The 15,782-nt window shown below is 40.1% G+C and overlaps 1 protein-coding gene across 1 annotated transcript in view; it reads right to left on the reverse strand.

Annotated features, from left to right (window-relative positions):
- Positions 1–15,779, reverse strand: part of agmo (alkylglycerol monooxygenase) — a 54,632-nt gene extending 38,853 nt beyond the window's left edge. Inside the window, exons 1-3 of the mRNA XM_033980989.2 lie at positions 15,396–15,779; positions 8,172–8,302; positions 6,428–6,579 (exon numbers count right to left, since the gene is read on the reverse strand). Of these exons, the coding sequence (XP_033836880.1) occupies positions 6,428–6,579; positions 8,172–8,302; positions 15,396–15,518 (406 nt within the window). The 5' untranslated portion in view covers positions 15,519–15,779. The remainder of the gene's footprint in view (positions 1–6,427; positions 6,580–8,171; positions 8,303–15,395) is intronic.
- Between the last annotated feature and the right edge of the window lie 3 nt (positions 15,780–15,782).

The following is a 15,782-nucleotide window of genomic DNA, read 5'->3' on the forward strand; positions in this document are numbered from 1 at the left end:
GTATTCGCTCAGAGAGTGTTGTGCTTGGGCCGATGTGAATCCAACAGTCACTTTCTGATTCAGATTAAAAACCCGCTCCAAGAGTGCTTGAAACAGGTGAGCTTGGAGCGGCTCCACACGCCCTCTGGAGCGCAGCAAATGTCGTGTGAACGTGGCTAAAGGGCTCAGGCCGACCTGCGGGGTCCGTGGTTCCAGTAGAAGCCACTGGATCATCAGATGGCTCTCACGTGGCTCGTGGTGCATGTTTGGGGTAAATGATGCACGGTGCATGTGCATAAGACCAAGCCAAAAGTGAAGTAAGCAGAATTAAATCCCCACACTGGGGTCACGCCACAGAGGGCACTTAAATGTGTGGAAACAACCTCACACATTTGCATTGTTTGTTTATTTATTTATTTTTTTTAATAATGTGTTGCACTTGTTACATCATTGTTTTAGCTCATTATAACTGCAGCAGATCAAAGAGATTCAGGAAAGCAGAGCCAATAGCACTCCATCACTCTACTTTAATGACTAGAATATCCAGAATATCCAGTGAGTCTATTACTAAATAACAAAGAAATAAAGGAGGTCAGCTGAGCGCATATGCCAAGATCGCGTTTTCCTATCATTAATATTCCAGTCTACATCATTAGCAATTAAACAACAGGCTATTGACCTCTGTCACAGGGTAGATTTCTGTTTAGCTCAGCAAAAGTCCAAACCGCAACCTCCCACACACCTACATTTTACATAATGACAAACCTTATCTCTTCACCACAATCCATTAGTGGTTGTTGAAATAATATATCCTTCTAAGAACAGTTTATTTCGAAAGGCAGCTTTCAAAGTACAAGCTGCTTTTATGTCAATGTTAACTTAAAATAACCTTCAATAGAGCTGGGCAAATCTGTCAGAACTATAATGAAACACAGCATTTACCATATAGAAGAGTTTGACGGACCCTCATTGTCTAATGCTGCATTCAGACCAGGGCGTCAAAAGCGCGTTGGACGCCTCTAGTTGGACGCCTCTAGTTGGACACCTTTGCATTTGAGGACAAACACCTCCGACATGTGTCATGGACACCGTGGACACACGTCGGAGAAAAATACTTGACGCATGTCCAGGGTGTCCGTTGCAGTGTGCGAGTGCCTTTGGATGTTTTGTTTACCCTGTTTCTTTGTAAACGCTGCAGACCAGGTTGAGAGAGTGGCTTTAGTGTATTTATTACATAAAATCCATCAACATGTCTGGGCCCATGACTAGCCTTTATGCTAGCCAGTGCACCCGGCATAATTAAGATGAAGCTTGAAAACATGTCGCACAAATGCAGGGCAGCCAAGATGCGTGTCCACCATTGACTTAATGGTCAATAATAGAGGTTGTAAGTGAGAGAGTAGTAATATTTACCAATCTGATACTGATCTCGACCCAATACCAATCTTCTCATTTTAATGATTTTATTTACACAATTTAGGCTGTGACTTTATAACTAATTTGGTGATATTTTGTTTCAGGCCTGTAAAAAGCACATGACTACGTTAACAAGTTGCATTTGACTCTGCAGCCCGATTTTCTGTTAAGGCTCTACCTCAGCAGAGGTAAAACTAATACTATCTCTGGCATTAATAATGTTTTTAACGGCTTTAGAGTCTCCTCAGTCTATGTTTAAGCTGCTCCGGGCATTAGCTGCAGTGTTGACAGCGACAGCGAGCAGAGGACTCAATACACTGTGTCGCCTGATCTATTCATTAAATCCTCTAAAGACTAGATCGGCAGCTGACACAGATACAAGTATCAGATTGGGACAGTCCTAGTAGTAAGTGATTCCCCCAACCCAAATGTCGGAAGATCGATTCTCACTCACACCAAGTTCTGTCATTCTGTCCTTGGGCAAGACACATTGTCTAATATGAATGCAGTGTGAGTGTTGTTGGTGGCCTAAGGGGCCAATGGCATAGACTGGTAGCGTTGCTTCTGGCATTATGCCCCAGGGCAGCTGCGGCTATGCTAGTAGCTTACCCCCACTGAGTGAGGAGTGAATGAATAATGAACTACAGTGTAGGCTTTGACAAGCCTATAAAGCACATTTCAAGTGTAAGGCGAGAGAGTAAGTGGCATGATTACTCCCATAATTGTATTCAGTAAAACTGCTCAAATAAGGATCGCCTGTGCCACCATAGTCTTAGTATAAACCTGTGGGAAATACTGCAGCGTGTGGGGACCCTTTTTTGGATCTTGAATTAGGTTCAAGTCAGCAGTATCCAACTGGAGGATTAGCCAACTGTGCTTTTTATAGGTTGATTGAGTAAATTGGAACTCAGGCCCACAAGATCTCCAAAACCACAACTTCCGATACTATTTACAAAATGACTAACCTTATCAGTTCACCTCAATCCATTAGTGGTAGAAATATTATCATCTGTAGAAGTGTTTATTTGTCAGGGTTGACTTGACTGTGCAAGCTACTTCTGGATGAACTCTAAATGGTACGTCTTCTTCGAAAGCAAAACAAACCACAAATGAGCTGATAGGGATTGTGCCTGTGCTATAAGTGTACTGGTAGTCGGTGCGGCGAGACGGCGGAGCTTCATTACCTCACGTCCAATCTGGCCCCGGACAGCAGAATGGAAGATGAATGGCTGCATGTAGCTGCTTATAGATGCAGGGCTGTTATTAGTGGCACTGGTGATGGCGAGTTAGAGTAAACACAATCAACAGGCCTGTCGACAATATGGCCTCCTCAGTCACCACCTCGGCGCGGGATCGGGTCAGAATAGGCACAGAAATGTAGAGGCTACTATCAGTCTGTCAGAGGGGGTAAAATGTGTGGAGTAGAGGTATGTGCTTTTATGTTGTATGTGGTAAGTAGATGAACTAACTTATTTGTAAACTAATTCACTGTTTTTCATAGGGCTGCAGCAATTAATCGACTATTTGTGACAAGTCGACTATAAAAATTTTTTTTTTTAAATTGACAAATTGTGATTATCGTATGGTCAGATACGGAGCTCACTCTCCCCGCAGCACATGGACTCGCTCCTTCAAATGCAGAATATAGGAGTACTGTGTACATTATTGGCAAGTATGTACTCCACAGAGTAGGAGAAGAGCCAGAGACAGCACTCAGAGGTCACCTGGGTGCACTGTTTGTAAAGGGCTTTACTGTATAAAAGTCCAGAGGCCTTGGACCAAAGGGGGCTGTCCACTGACAACTTTGTTCTATTGTAAAAGATCAACCATCAAACCTACTCTGTTGATGTGTTACAACCAAAATATTGACATGGGTGCACGGAACAGGTTAAATCACAACCACAAACTGTACAATGAATAAATGGGCGAAGTACACGTTCAGCTTTCTTTTAAATTAGTTTATTTCTCCTACATGCCTCTTGTCAATCAATTTGATAGACAGTATATATTTTTTGCATGACACTCTTGTCAGGAGACTAGCCTACACTTTGCGTCGTTTCTCAATAAGTTCAAATCAAGAGAAGTGAAACATCTGAATCTGACTATGTTCTTTCTGGTGTTAAATATTCATGTTTTCTTATATCCCAGGCCCCACACTTAAAGATGGCAGCAAAATGACAAACGATCCCACAACTCTCACAGCTTAGCACTTTATCTATATGAACACTAGTAGTTGGTTTATCTCTTTTATGACCAAATCCAAAGCAGGCCACTTAATTGCAAACAAATTGATCTGATCAATTTCAATGGACGCAATTAGCAAATTGCAAAGGTTTAAATTTTTTAAGTACCATAATTTTTTTCCACAAGCAACAAAATATCCTTATTTTAGTCTTATTCTGCATAAAAACTGCTAACTCTGTAGTTTAGACATGTGTTCTAAAATGTGATTCTTGTATTAGTTTGTCAGTTCATATTTCAGTCTTTTTGTCAATTCTCCTGAACACATTTAAAATGTGAACATTGAAAAGAATCACATTACCAAATATAACCACAATGATTGGGATTGTGGATATAGAATGAATGAGCAGTTATTTATATGTGGTACTTGACATTCCAGGTAACTGTAAAGAGTGTAAAACTATATTAAACTACTAAACTACTTTGGACACAGCCTTGGATTTGCTTCAGTATAACTCATAATATAACCACACAGCACAGAAAAACACTTTCCATTGAATTACACTCCGCAGTTGCATGTGTTCACCATCGGAGAGCGCAAATCCTCACACCGCTCCTGTAAAAATACTTTGTAACCACCACTACTACTATTCTAAACAAGTAGACAAGGGTCATCGACCATTCCGACGCTTTAGTGCAGCTAAAAGGATCCGGGATCGCGCTGTGGTCAGGAGAATGACCCCTGCTGACCAGAGTGCAGAGTGAGCGCCGGGGCTGCGGTCAGGAACTGGCCCGCTACTCTCCGTAACAAGGGGAAAACCGTGCATCCCCAAGCAGTACCACACAATTATCTACGAGCCCGCAACGTTCCGTAATCCCGAGCCCGGCAGGAGGAAATGAAAGGCAAGCGGAAAAGTTCGGGGAGAGCTAAAAATCCTCCTCCGCCTCAGGGATAAAAGAATTCCACAGGCATAGAGTGAGTTATGTGACACCGACGTGGGCGGTGTTTGTATGCATCAGCACACAGAGAGGACACAGGGAGAGAAGCAGGCAGAGATATGTAATACTTTAAGATCTGGATGCGAAGATGGTATCAGACCTGAGTGTTATTGTGATCATGCAATTATTAAGTTTTACTTATTGTGGTACTTCATATGTACTGCAGTACCTTTAATTATGTGATATTTTAGCAATAGCCAACCCTTTACAAGGGGAACTGTGTTCTCAGGAAACTATTGATAGCAGTTACAAGCGTGTGTGTATGGCTGTCTCTCTAGGCCATCAATGACAAAATGTATGTATTCTTGTTTAAAATTAAAATGTCCCCCACAACACTTTGCCACTGTTACTGGTCTTAAAGCTGTAACCTGTTTTAAAAACGTAAAAAAAACAAACAGAACTAGCACATTTACAACTGTTGGCAGTGGCCCTAATTCCTTACTTTCCTTACTTACACATTCCTTGCATCCTAATTATTCACTGTGATGAGTTTATCTGTGTCAGATGCCATTTGAAATCCCTTTTTTTGGATAAAAAGTAAAACATTTTGATTTTTTATACATTAATAATAATGATGATAATAATAATAATAATAAATGATAGAAATACAGTACAGTACATATACTTACTGACCTGCCTTCACCCATAAGACTAGACCAGTATCAAGTATCCGTATCAAGACAATTACCACACACCACCAAAGTACTCGTATCAGTATCGATTCAAAATATGTGGTGTCGCCCCTCACTATCGACAGGTCACTCTGTGGCGAGTCTATCTGAGGGCATGTTCTCTGACTCTGGTGGCTGTATGGCAGATGATGGCATGCTGTTGCCTACCCTTTAAATACATACGGTGGTCATATTGTACCCTCCACATGGAGCAGTCTGACCCGAGGCCGTGCGGGCAGACGGCGGGCAGAGTGACGTCTCTTTCAGACAAATAAACAGCCGCGGCGCCGCACACAAACCAGTGAGTTCCGTTCTCATCTGGCACGCGCATCAGGAGCCAGCTGCACTCACAGACCCAGCCCTCCACCATCTTTCATCCTTGCTCCTCACCGCTCCTCACAGACTTTTGGCTCAAGCGGAGTGTAGCAGTGACGGGCCTGGCTTCAGCTCCAGGCTGTGGGACTCTGGGGACCGAGCGCAGCCTCTCATGTGCTCGGGTCCAGCTGCAGCGAGCTCTAAAATAATGACTTCCTCCGGAGAAGAACCCCGGTGTGTGCTGTCTCCTCTGTTCGTCCTGCAGTGGAGCGGGAGCTTCTAAATCACCACTTTACGCCCATACATCAATGTGGGCTTTGAACATGGTCCTACCGTGAGGAGCCGTGGCACTGACAGCTTAAGCAGATCGAGGCTCCTGGGGCTACGCTGATAGTATCTAGTTTGTTATCTTATCAAACTGGAATATGTCATTGTTGGAGACATTTTTACTCAGGAATTCAAGGTTGAAATAGCCATGAGTCATGAACTAGGTCTGCAGCGATTAATAGACTAATCACCATTATTTATTGATTATTTAATATTTCTGACACTAGAATCAATATGTGGCTCTTGGCGAAAAAAGTTTGGACGCCCCTATTTTAAACAGTTTGCAGTGGTCCAGAATGATTCCATACTCACTTCCTCACTTATGCATTCCAAGTATCCTAATTATTCACCATGTTGAGTTTAAAAGTGATTTTCACAACTTTAAGAGGTCAGAGCAGAGTTTTGCCATTGGGGTAAAGCTAACAACAACTAGCATGCTAACACGCATTTCCTGAACTGAAATGAATTAATCTTGATTCTAAAATTCTCACCATTATGACTTGATTCAAACACAGAGCAGATTAGCTAGAGTGTGTTACCGTGAGCGAAGCGGTGGACCCAGTAGTAGCCGAAGTCCACTCCCAGCAGACAGAACCACCAGGTCCAGGGGGAGTCCCAAGGCAGCTCCAGGAGGCGGTAGTTTTCCCACATGAACATGTAAGCCGACAGCTCGAAGCCTCTGAATAACAGTCTGCAACACACAAGGGACACAGGGGGATCAGGTTATGGTTCCATTCCCATACGCTTCCATGGATACTGTGTTTGTGAGGAAAAACAGGTGTATGGTTGCCAAACTGCCAATAGAGATCAACAAGTAGTATATAAATGTGACCAATTTAAGCAACCTCACACTACATTTTATAGATTTGTTTGTTATAAATATTATTATCCAGGTATTAGTGTTGTCACGGCACTAAAATTTCAAACTTTTGATTTTGATACTAAGGAATAGACTTGATAATCAATACTGATTCTGATATCATGGTCATCATAAAAAAACACTTTTTATTTAAACAGTGTCATTTTCAACATTAAGTAATAGTACTTTCTTTTATATTACCCTGTGGCCTTATATCTGTGTAATCCCTCAGTGGTCCAGGTGGGATCCATAGTGGTCCATGTGCGTATACTGTGTCTTATATTTGTTCTGATACAGCTCAAGATCATTCAGGACATGTTCATTTCTGTCCTGTGAATGTGACTTTTTAGTATCGATACATGCTCAAATGAGTATCTAGTTTCGATGCTAGTTTTAGTATCAATTAGTATCTGATTTCCGATACTTTTGGCAACACTACCAGTTATTATCTAACACTAAAGGTACATGGAGTAAATTAATCACTTTTAGCCATGTTTGTTTTATTTTATTGTTAATCGTAATACTTAAGTGAATAATTGTGTTAACTATGTTTTTGTGAACCGAGTCATCTAACCTGTCATATGCATTTTATGGTTTAAGGTAAAGACGACATGTGATTCAAAGACTGATCTCACAGTGGTGACTTAACGCATGACATCCCCATTAACACGAGGAGAGTAAAAACAAAGGGCTTTATCAGGGGAGTAGCACGTGACAACCTTCATTCAGCTGGTTTAGATGCCACAACTGCTACAATCATCTTTAAAAATGTAACTGTGATAATGATGTTTTATATATTATGTTATGTCAGATCAACGTTTAGGAGCCTTTCACCATGTTATAACAGAACTCCCTCACGTTATCTTGCCCAGAGTTGTATTTCGATTGAGTCATGCGTGTTTGAGTAATCCTGTACTGATTTAGCAAGCAGCACATCCCACTGTACATGAAGCTGTACTATGGAATATTAAACATCAACACTGTTTAAATTGTCCCGGTGTATCTGGCAGTACATAAGGTCAGGTTTGATGCCTGTTACATATTATACAGTCAGGAATGTGGAGCAAAGGGAAAACAGTGTCAAGGGAACATACACATGCATGCGCAATATGTATTTTGCGGCTGAGTACATACATGAATATTACCGGCATAGATAATCGTAACATTACATAATACAAATACACAACAGTAGATCTCGCTTTTTGATGTATTCCAAAAACATCCTGCTTATCTGCCATTTGTACTAAATGTATTGGGTGTACCAACTCAATGACACTTGGACAGACAGAGTTTGAGTTTTTAATTTTTCTGTCAAGAGAATGATCCACACACTGCTACTGTATTGATTTGTTTAGAACGTGAATCAGCTCTTCATGATCTGATTTATAAACCTATACATACTGTAATATTGTTGAGCTACTTACAGAGGCAGCCTAGAAATCATGCCGCAGGAGACGGAGGTGATCCCATCGCTGATGGTGGGCAGGGGGGTCTCTGCCTTCAGGGCCCCCACCACCAGCTCCAGAAGCATCAGACCTATGAAGTACGGAGAGGCCTGCACACACAACACATCACAAAGAGACGACTGGTGAGACTCAAACCATAAAAAAGAAAGAGCAGGATACATTATATACATGGCAGCCTAATTAGTCCATAAAGTTCATTGATGCGTGTAAAGCCTGTGATAAACTTGTTTAGAACCAGAATCAAAATAAGTTTTATTGCCATTGTCATTGGCATAATGCAAAGCAGTAACACCACCATGGAGACAAGAAGGTGACTGAACTTCCACCAGAAAAGCTGCATCATGCCTCTTTACACAACAACTTTTCTATAATTTGACAACAATCATTGCTCATAACTAAATTCTAACAATGCCTAATTAATCCCATGCCATAAATCTCCATCAGACAGGCAGACACAAACACCAGCTCAGCAGAGAGCGAGGACGAGCTATGGCGAGGACACTGTTTATTTTGGAAGTCATCTGCACTCACGGACCTTTCATGTTTTGTGATCCATTCTATTTGTTTCACTACGAGACTCAACTCTAGGGCCTAAAACCACACTCGGTTGGCAGACGTAGTATTGACTTTTTCTGGAGCTGGAAATCATCGTCGAGCCCGTTCAGCAGTATGAAATAGAACCGCTATTACTGACTAGAGAGTGACAATACATCTCACAAACATGAACAATTGGCTTGGACGATGTGCTTTAAGAGCAGCAGGAGGTTTTCTTGGTAAAAGCATAGGAAAGACATTGATTTATACGTAGGACAACAGCGCTTGCTTCATATGCAGATTGTTGCCAGCATCCCTGTCGTGATAACAAATTTTGAACTATGATATATTGCTAAAGTAAATACAGACAATAAAAGATAATACTGCTACAAATTTATGCCACTGACACAAAAACCCAAAAGCCACAAAAACTGTTCTAAATGTACAATATTTTAAAAGAAAATCATGTGCTGCAATAAATAAATAGCAGAATGAAACACTTTAGTACTTAGTTTGAATCTGCAATGAGTCAAAGAAGTTATTAATTCAACATTTTTTATGGCTTAAATTTGATCATATAGCCAAAAAGTAGCCAAAGGTTTCCCAGTAGTGCAAGGAAAAAGTGCACACGACGAATATTGACCCCAAAAATATATAGTTCCAGCTTTTATATATTGAATGATAAGTCAATATAATGATTATTGTGGCAGGCCTGGTTGCCAGATAAATGGCCAAGTTGATACTTTGCAGTGACATCATGCTGGGGGTGTTCTACATGTATTCCTATGGTTGAATGTTCAGCACTTACTATGGTGCCAAGGTGCACATTAGCAAACACTGTCTTAAAACTTTTTTTCGAGTGATTTTTTTGTTGTTTACTCTTTTTGTGATGTAATACAGGAAGTGCTCCACTGTGTTTTTAACTTGAAAGCTACCGCTTCATGACAAGGTGGAACAGAGCATTTTGAGCTTTGGAGATGTAGACAGTAATAAAGTGTCACTCAAACATGTGTGAATGAAACAAAACGCAACTCCAGGTATGTTTTTGAAGAGGTAACAACATTCTCACATGGCTTAAAGCTCACATGGTAGGCCCTTTAAACAAGACATTTTCAGGAGCCTTTGATCAACCAGAGCGTTCATGGTCCTAATGCTAGCTAGCTCGTGACTGTAGTTTAATATGTGAGAGACTTTCCAGCTAAATTAGTTTTGGGCATTATGTCTGCTTCAAGAGATAGCTATCTACTACTTCTGAATCTCCCTGTCACTCATTCAAAGCATAAAGGAGGAGCGTAGATATCATTAAACTATACAGTAGCTCAGTCGGCGTGTCTGTCCTCTGAGCCGAAGGTTGGAGGTTCGATTCCCACTCTCAACATAAACATAACTGGTAGAGCGGTCAGATTGGCGGTGCGATTCCAGCTTCCATAGATGAATGCGCTGTCCTTGGGCAAGACACTTAACCTATCTCCATTATCTGTGTACATTGGTATATGAATGCGTGTACAAATAGGTCAGTGGACCTTTGATGTAAATCGCTTTGAGTAACTTGAAGGTGGAAAAGTGCTACGTAAAAACATGACCATGACCATGATATCACATGGAAAACAAGTGAGATTTTAGTTTAGTTAGTAAGTAACTGAGAAAATCGCTATTACAATTGTGATTTCACTCAGAGCACGGGGCCGCAGCAAAACAACTTACAAAAGGGATCATCCAGGTAGCACATGACAGTAGCACACAGAGCAGCTGAGCGCCTCCGGCAATGTGCATAATAACATTAGCTCTGATTCTGATGTAAAACACAATGACGGATCTCACTTCTGTAATTGTTCTAGGAGCATGTAATAACCTCCTAATAGCCCTGTCCAACATGACAGGAGGGGCGGGGTCAGTGTGTGTGTGTGTGTGTGCGTGTGGGGGTGTGTGTGGGTGTGTGTGTGTGTGTGTGGAAGGAGCAGGGCTGTACCATCACTTAAAGGTCCTGTTCCTAAGGCAGCTAGATTAATCAAAATCAAAATTGAAATCGCAGTTTGACAGATGCAATTAGCAGATCTGCAAGGCTGCCATTTTTGAAGTACCATAATTTTCTCCTATACTTTTTTCCTGTGTACAAACATGTTGTGAAATGTGACTCTTGTATTAATTTGCCAGCTCAGATTTCAGTCTTTTTGTGTTTTGCGTTTAAAAAGTGAACTTTGAACATAACCCTATTAAAATATAAATGGCAAATCTAATCTCAATCGCTATGCTTGACAGATAAATCACAGTTTTATATTTTCCCGACTTGTTCAGCCCTACCTGCTACCCTGTGTTATTTCAGCTTTTTAATATACCTTTGGGCACCTCAGCATTGGGATTTATGTATGGAGAATAGAGCTGGCGTATGGCAAAAAATGCAGCACTTTTTTTTTTCATTTCAGCAATCAATTTTCACAGTGTAGGAAATGAATGTAGGAAAATGAATGGGAAGTATTGTCGGCATTCACTGTTGTAAGAAAAAATCTTTCAGTTTAGTTTAATCAGTGGAAAACACATTCCTTATCTTCCTCCCAAGACTGAATTCTAATTTGCTGTTGACCTCTCCATTAAAAAGCCCCAAATGGACAAATTAAAACTGCTGCATCTTTTTGTAAGATGTTGTGTTTTGGTTGCTGAATGCACTGTATCGATTACACAAAATATCAAAAAGAAATTTCCATTATTATTGATTTAATAGACAATAAATTTACCATCTTCATCTCACTTAAACACCACATGTCATCTGTGTCGCTCAGGAACAAACCCCAAAAACAGCAACGCTCGACTGTCAACATTTGAAAACAACTTTCCAAAAATTCCAAAGTTGCTAGCAAGAACTTGGCAACTCCGACTGAAAGCAACACTTAAGTACTGTCTCTGAGACCCAAGCACTTCCTTAACTACTATTAGCATTTAGGTCCGTCTAGGCCTTCTTCACTCATACACGTAACACCTCTACATTAGTATTTGAGTAAAAGTGATCAAACAGTGACCAGATCAGTGTCTTGCCATCGCAGTAAAGCTAACAATAACTAGCATGCTAACAAGTGCTGCCTGAATATCCATTAGATGCTTTATACTTAGAGGCACACAGCTCACAGTTGATTTATTTTGACCCCAAGAGTTACTTATGTATAAGCTCTAGATCGTAACGATTGAAATACAGGCTAACAGTTTTTTATGTAATGTTTGCAATAAAAAAATATGTGCCTTTCATTTGCATTAGTACTACAGTGAAACACAACGTTTACTTAAAGTGCTTATTTTTTTACCTATTTTTGTGAGTCTGGAGCATTGACTGTACATAATAGCCTGGGGTCGCTTGTTTTCGGCTTTTTTTTTCAAAGCCTGGCTGCTACTTTGTTGCATAGGTGGGAGTGTAAGGCCAGAATTCCGAGCACCTCTGGAGAGCAGTGATCACACGCAAAGCTCCGTCCCACATCTGGACGCACACCCCTCTCCTTCTCCTCCTCCCTCCTCACTGGACGTGCCGGTGGGGCGCTCCTCTGCAATCTGACAGTCTGAAATACGCAGCCAGGACTTCATGCAGAGACGTACTGATCGATGCGTTTTCTGACTCAAACTCAACTTCTTGCAAGTGTAACATCGCTGGAATTTTGATTTTGAACTGCTGTAAAACTGTAAGGGTCCGTATGAGAATAACTTCACTAGAGGTCATAAGAGGCTGTCTTGGAACAAGAAGCAAAACAATCACATGATTTTCATTTCAACTTCCGCCACCAATCTGTCACACTGTAAATCTGTTTTGCAGGTTTTGTACAGCAGTTATGCAATTTCCAGCTTTCTGGTACATTTAGATATGGTAGTATTAACTCATTACTCATTTTATTGTGAGGCTCCCCACAGCCACTGAGTTTCCTGCTTCGCCTCTGTTCCAGTCAGTGTTTCGAAAACTATCACAAATCAGATACATATCAATACTTAAACTAGTAATGAAACTAGATACTCCTTTGAGCAGGTATTGCTACAAAAAAAAGATATAATTTGAACTTTCCTGAACAGTTTCATCTTGAGTTTCATCAGAACTAGTGCAAGACCACATGGTGTAATAAACAAATACTATGCTTTTTGTTGAAAATTACAATGTTGTCTACCAAAGAGCTTTTAATATGACTTTATGGGTATCAAAATTGAATATCGAGTCTATTTTTCTGTATCGAAATTGTGTTTCGCAGCCTTCAAGATACATACTGATATTTTGTTGAATAATAAAAACTAAACATAAACAAATTAAAGAAGCGAGCATTGCACTTTTCCAACCAGACCATAATCAAACTCCAAGATCACGCACCATCAAGTGATCACCTAGTATTTAATTTAGTTAATATATGTTTTTAAAATCTGGTTAAGTAAAACTATTATGGATTTATTTTACAAAATTAGAATAACATTTGGTGCGCGTGCTTCAGTAAATTAGCTACCTGTTTTTTGGGGGGTTTTTTGTTTTGTTTTTTTGGCAAATATCTATTATTCAAATGTTGTTGAATAAATCTAAAAATAATTATTTGACTAAATCTTAACTAAAAATAACAGTAATTAAAGGGTGCGCTCCTGGTTTGGTCCTATTTTGGGCCAGTTTGAGTTCTAATATAGATTTGGCCCCCCTTCTAGTTCTGGTGTAGTTCTGTTCTAGTGTCGATTTAGTTCCAGGTTTAGTACCAGCTTAGCCCAAGTTTTAAAGTTGTAAAGGTGCAACTATGGCTAAGACTAAAACTAAAAATGTTGTGTCAAAATAAACATTGTCCTGACTCATGGTTTGAAATGGTTTAATACTTGCAGATGACATAATTAACCAAAATGAGTATCTTAGTCATGCTAACAAGCTAACATTAGAAAGACCATTCATACTGCTGATTGGATTAAGTTTTAATGAAGTATTCCAACACTTTCTCATCAGGAGTGTTTGAGAAATTTATCTGTCAGTGTTGATCCTAGAGAGATCAAATCAAATCAAATGGCTCTGTCTCTACTGTACACACTAGGGTTGTCAAGAGCATTGAAAATCAGATACTAATCAATACTAAAACTAGCATCAAAACTAGATACTCATTTGAGCCGGTATCAATACTAAGAAAGTCACATTCAAGACCACATAGACTAGTATACACCCACAGACCACTATGGAACCTACCTGGACGACTGAGGGAATACACAGATATAAGACACATGGGAATATAAAAGAAAGTACTATTACTTAATGTTGAAAATTACATTCTATTGTGAAAACTTTTTTATCATCGTGGCATTGGAATCGGTATTGAGTATCAAATCTATTCCGTATTGAAATTGTGTTTGAAATGTTAGTATTATGACAACAGTAGTACGCACTCATATATGCTTTTGGCTAGGGAAAGGTGAGGGCACTTTCTGTTTTATAAAATACCACAGTGTAATCTACCTGCTCGAGCTGCAAGATTCATCTCAATCAAATCGAAATCGCTATTTCAGTGGATCCAATTAGCAACTCACAAAGGCAGCCATTTTTGAAGTATCATAATTTCCTTCACAAACAACAAAAAATCTTGTTCTTATTCTGCATAAAAGCTGCTAACTCTGTAGTTTAGAACAGTAAAAACATGCTCTGAAATATGATTCTTGTATTAGTTTGTCAGTTCATATTTAAGTTTTTTTGCCAACTCTTCTGTGTGTGTTTAAAATGTCAAAAGAATCCTAGTATTAAAACATAAATCACAAATCTATGCTAGGCAGAAAAATCTAAATTCAGTATTTTTCCCCAGGTGTTGATCCGTGCTACCTGCCACTGGTCTCATGGACAGTAAAGTGAAGCAGGACTGTAACATTTTGGAAAAACAAATGAGTAAAAAAACATTATCTGTTTCAATTGTGCTTAGATTTGTGATTCAAGACTCAGTTCATAGCGCACAACATTTGAGTGTGTAGAGGTCTAAACTACAAGGAGAGCAGTTTTTATGCATAAAGATTTTTTACCGCTCGAAGAGGATATTGCACAACCAAAATAATTGTAGAAGACACTACTACTACTACTATTACAAAATCCCTAGTGTTCTAGACATTTTTTCTCAACTTTTACTCTACTGGGTTTAATTTGGTAATGTTTTAGTGGACGGTGGGTCGCAGTAGATTCGAAATAACAAAATAATGTCGCAACTCAAAAAGGGTTGAACAACAATGGAGTCTAGTACACACACATAGAAGTATTATTATTATTATTATTATTATTATTATTATTATTATTATTATTATTATTATTTTATGGGGCTTTTTGGACATCTGCTACCTCGTTCTCAAAGTAAATAGTCACAAGATCTCAGTTTTGGATGAGATCGGTGAATGAGTGAAGTTACTGTCATATCCTCACTAGCAATTTGTCAAATTTTGTCCAAACGTTGTAACTATTTACAGATTTTTGTTTATTTTGCATAACCTTTTTTTTTCTTGTTGTTTTTCTCAGCATGTGCCTAACTGTGTCAAGGGTCTACACAGTAACAAGTGTGATGCAACTACACTGTGTGAATGAACTTGCCAGATAAGAAATGCATAACTTTTCTGATAATATAACATTGTACTTATCAGTGAATTAACGCCCTCCGTTGTGCCCTTGCTTTGAGAGTGCACACTACCCACCTGCTGCACATACTGCGGAACCTCCTGCACCGTCTCGAAGGATGATTCGTTGGGCGTGAGCATGGCGAACATGGCCCGGAACCCGGTGCTGGACACGGACGGAGCTTCCACCGCTGCAGCCATCGTGTTTACCTGCACAGGTGGAGGAATGATGAGACCTCCGCTGAACTTCACCCTGCGCGTGCTCCCACTTATTTCCTCTGTGGCCCTGAAAGTAGGTCAGTTGAAAAGTGGAGGAAGTCGCTCTCTCTCACACCTCTCCCGCCTCACACTGACGAGCACTGAGGGCTGCCCGCGCGAACACTTCACAGGCTTTATAACAGGCTATAAGGTCATAGCGGGGCAGAGTTTACCTTTGGTCACGCTCCGAAACTCATGTGTTCCCCT

Source organism: Periophthalmus magnuspinnatus, chromosome 16 (assembly GCF_009829125.3).
Source record: "Periophthalmus magnuspinnatus isolate fPerMag1 chromosome 16, fPerMag1.2.pri, whole genome shotgun sequence".
NCBI lineage: Eukaryota > Metazoa > Chordata > Actinopteri > Gobiiformes > Gobiidae > Periophthalmus > Periophthalmus magnuspinnatus.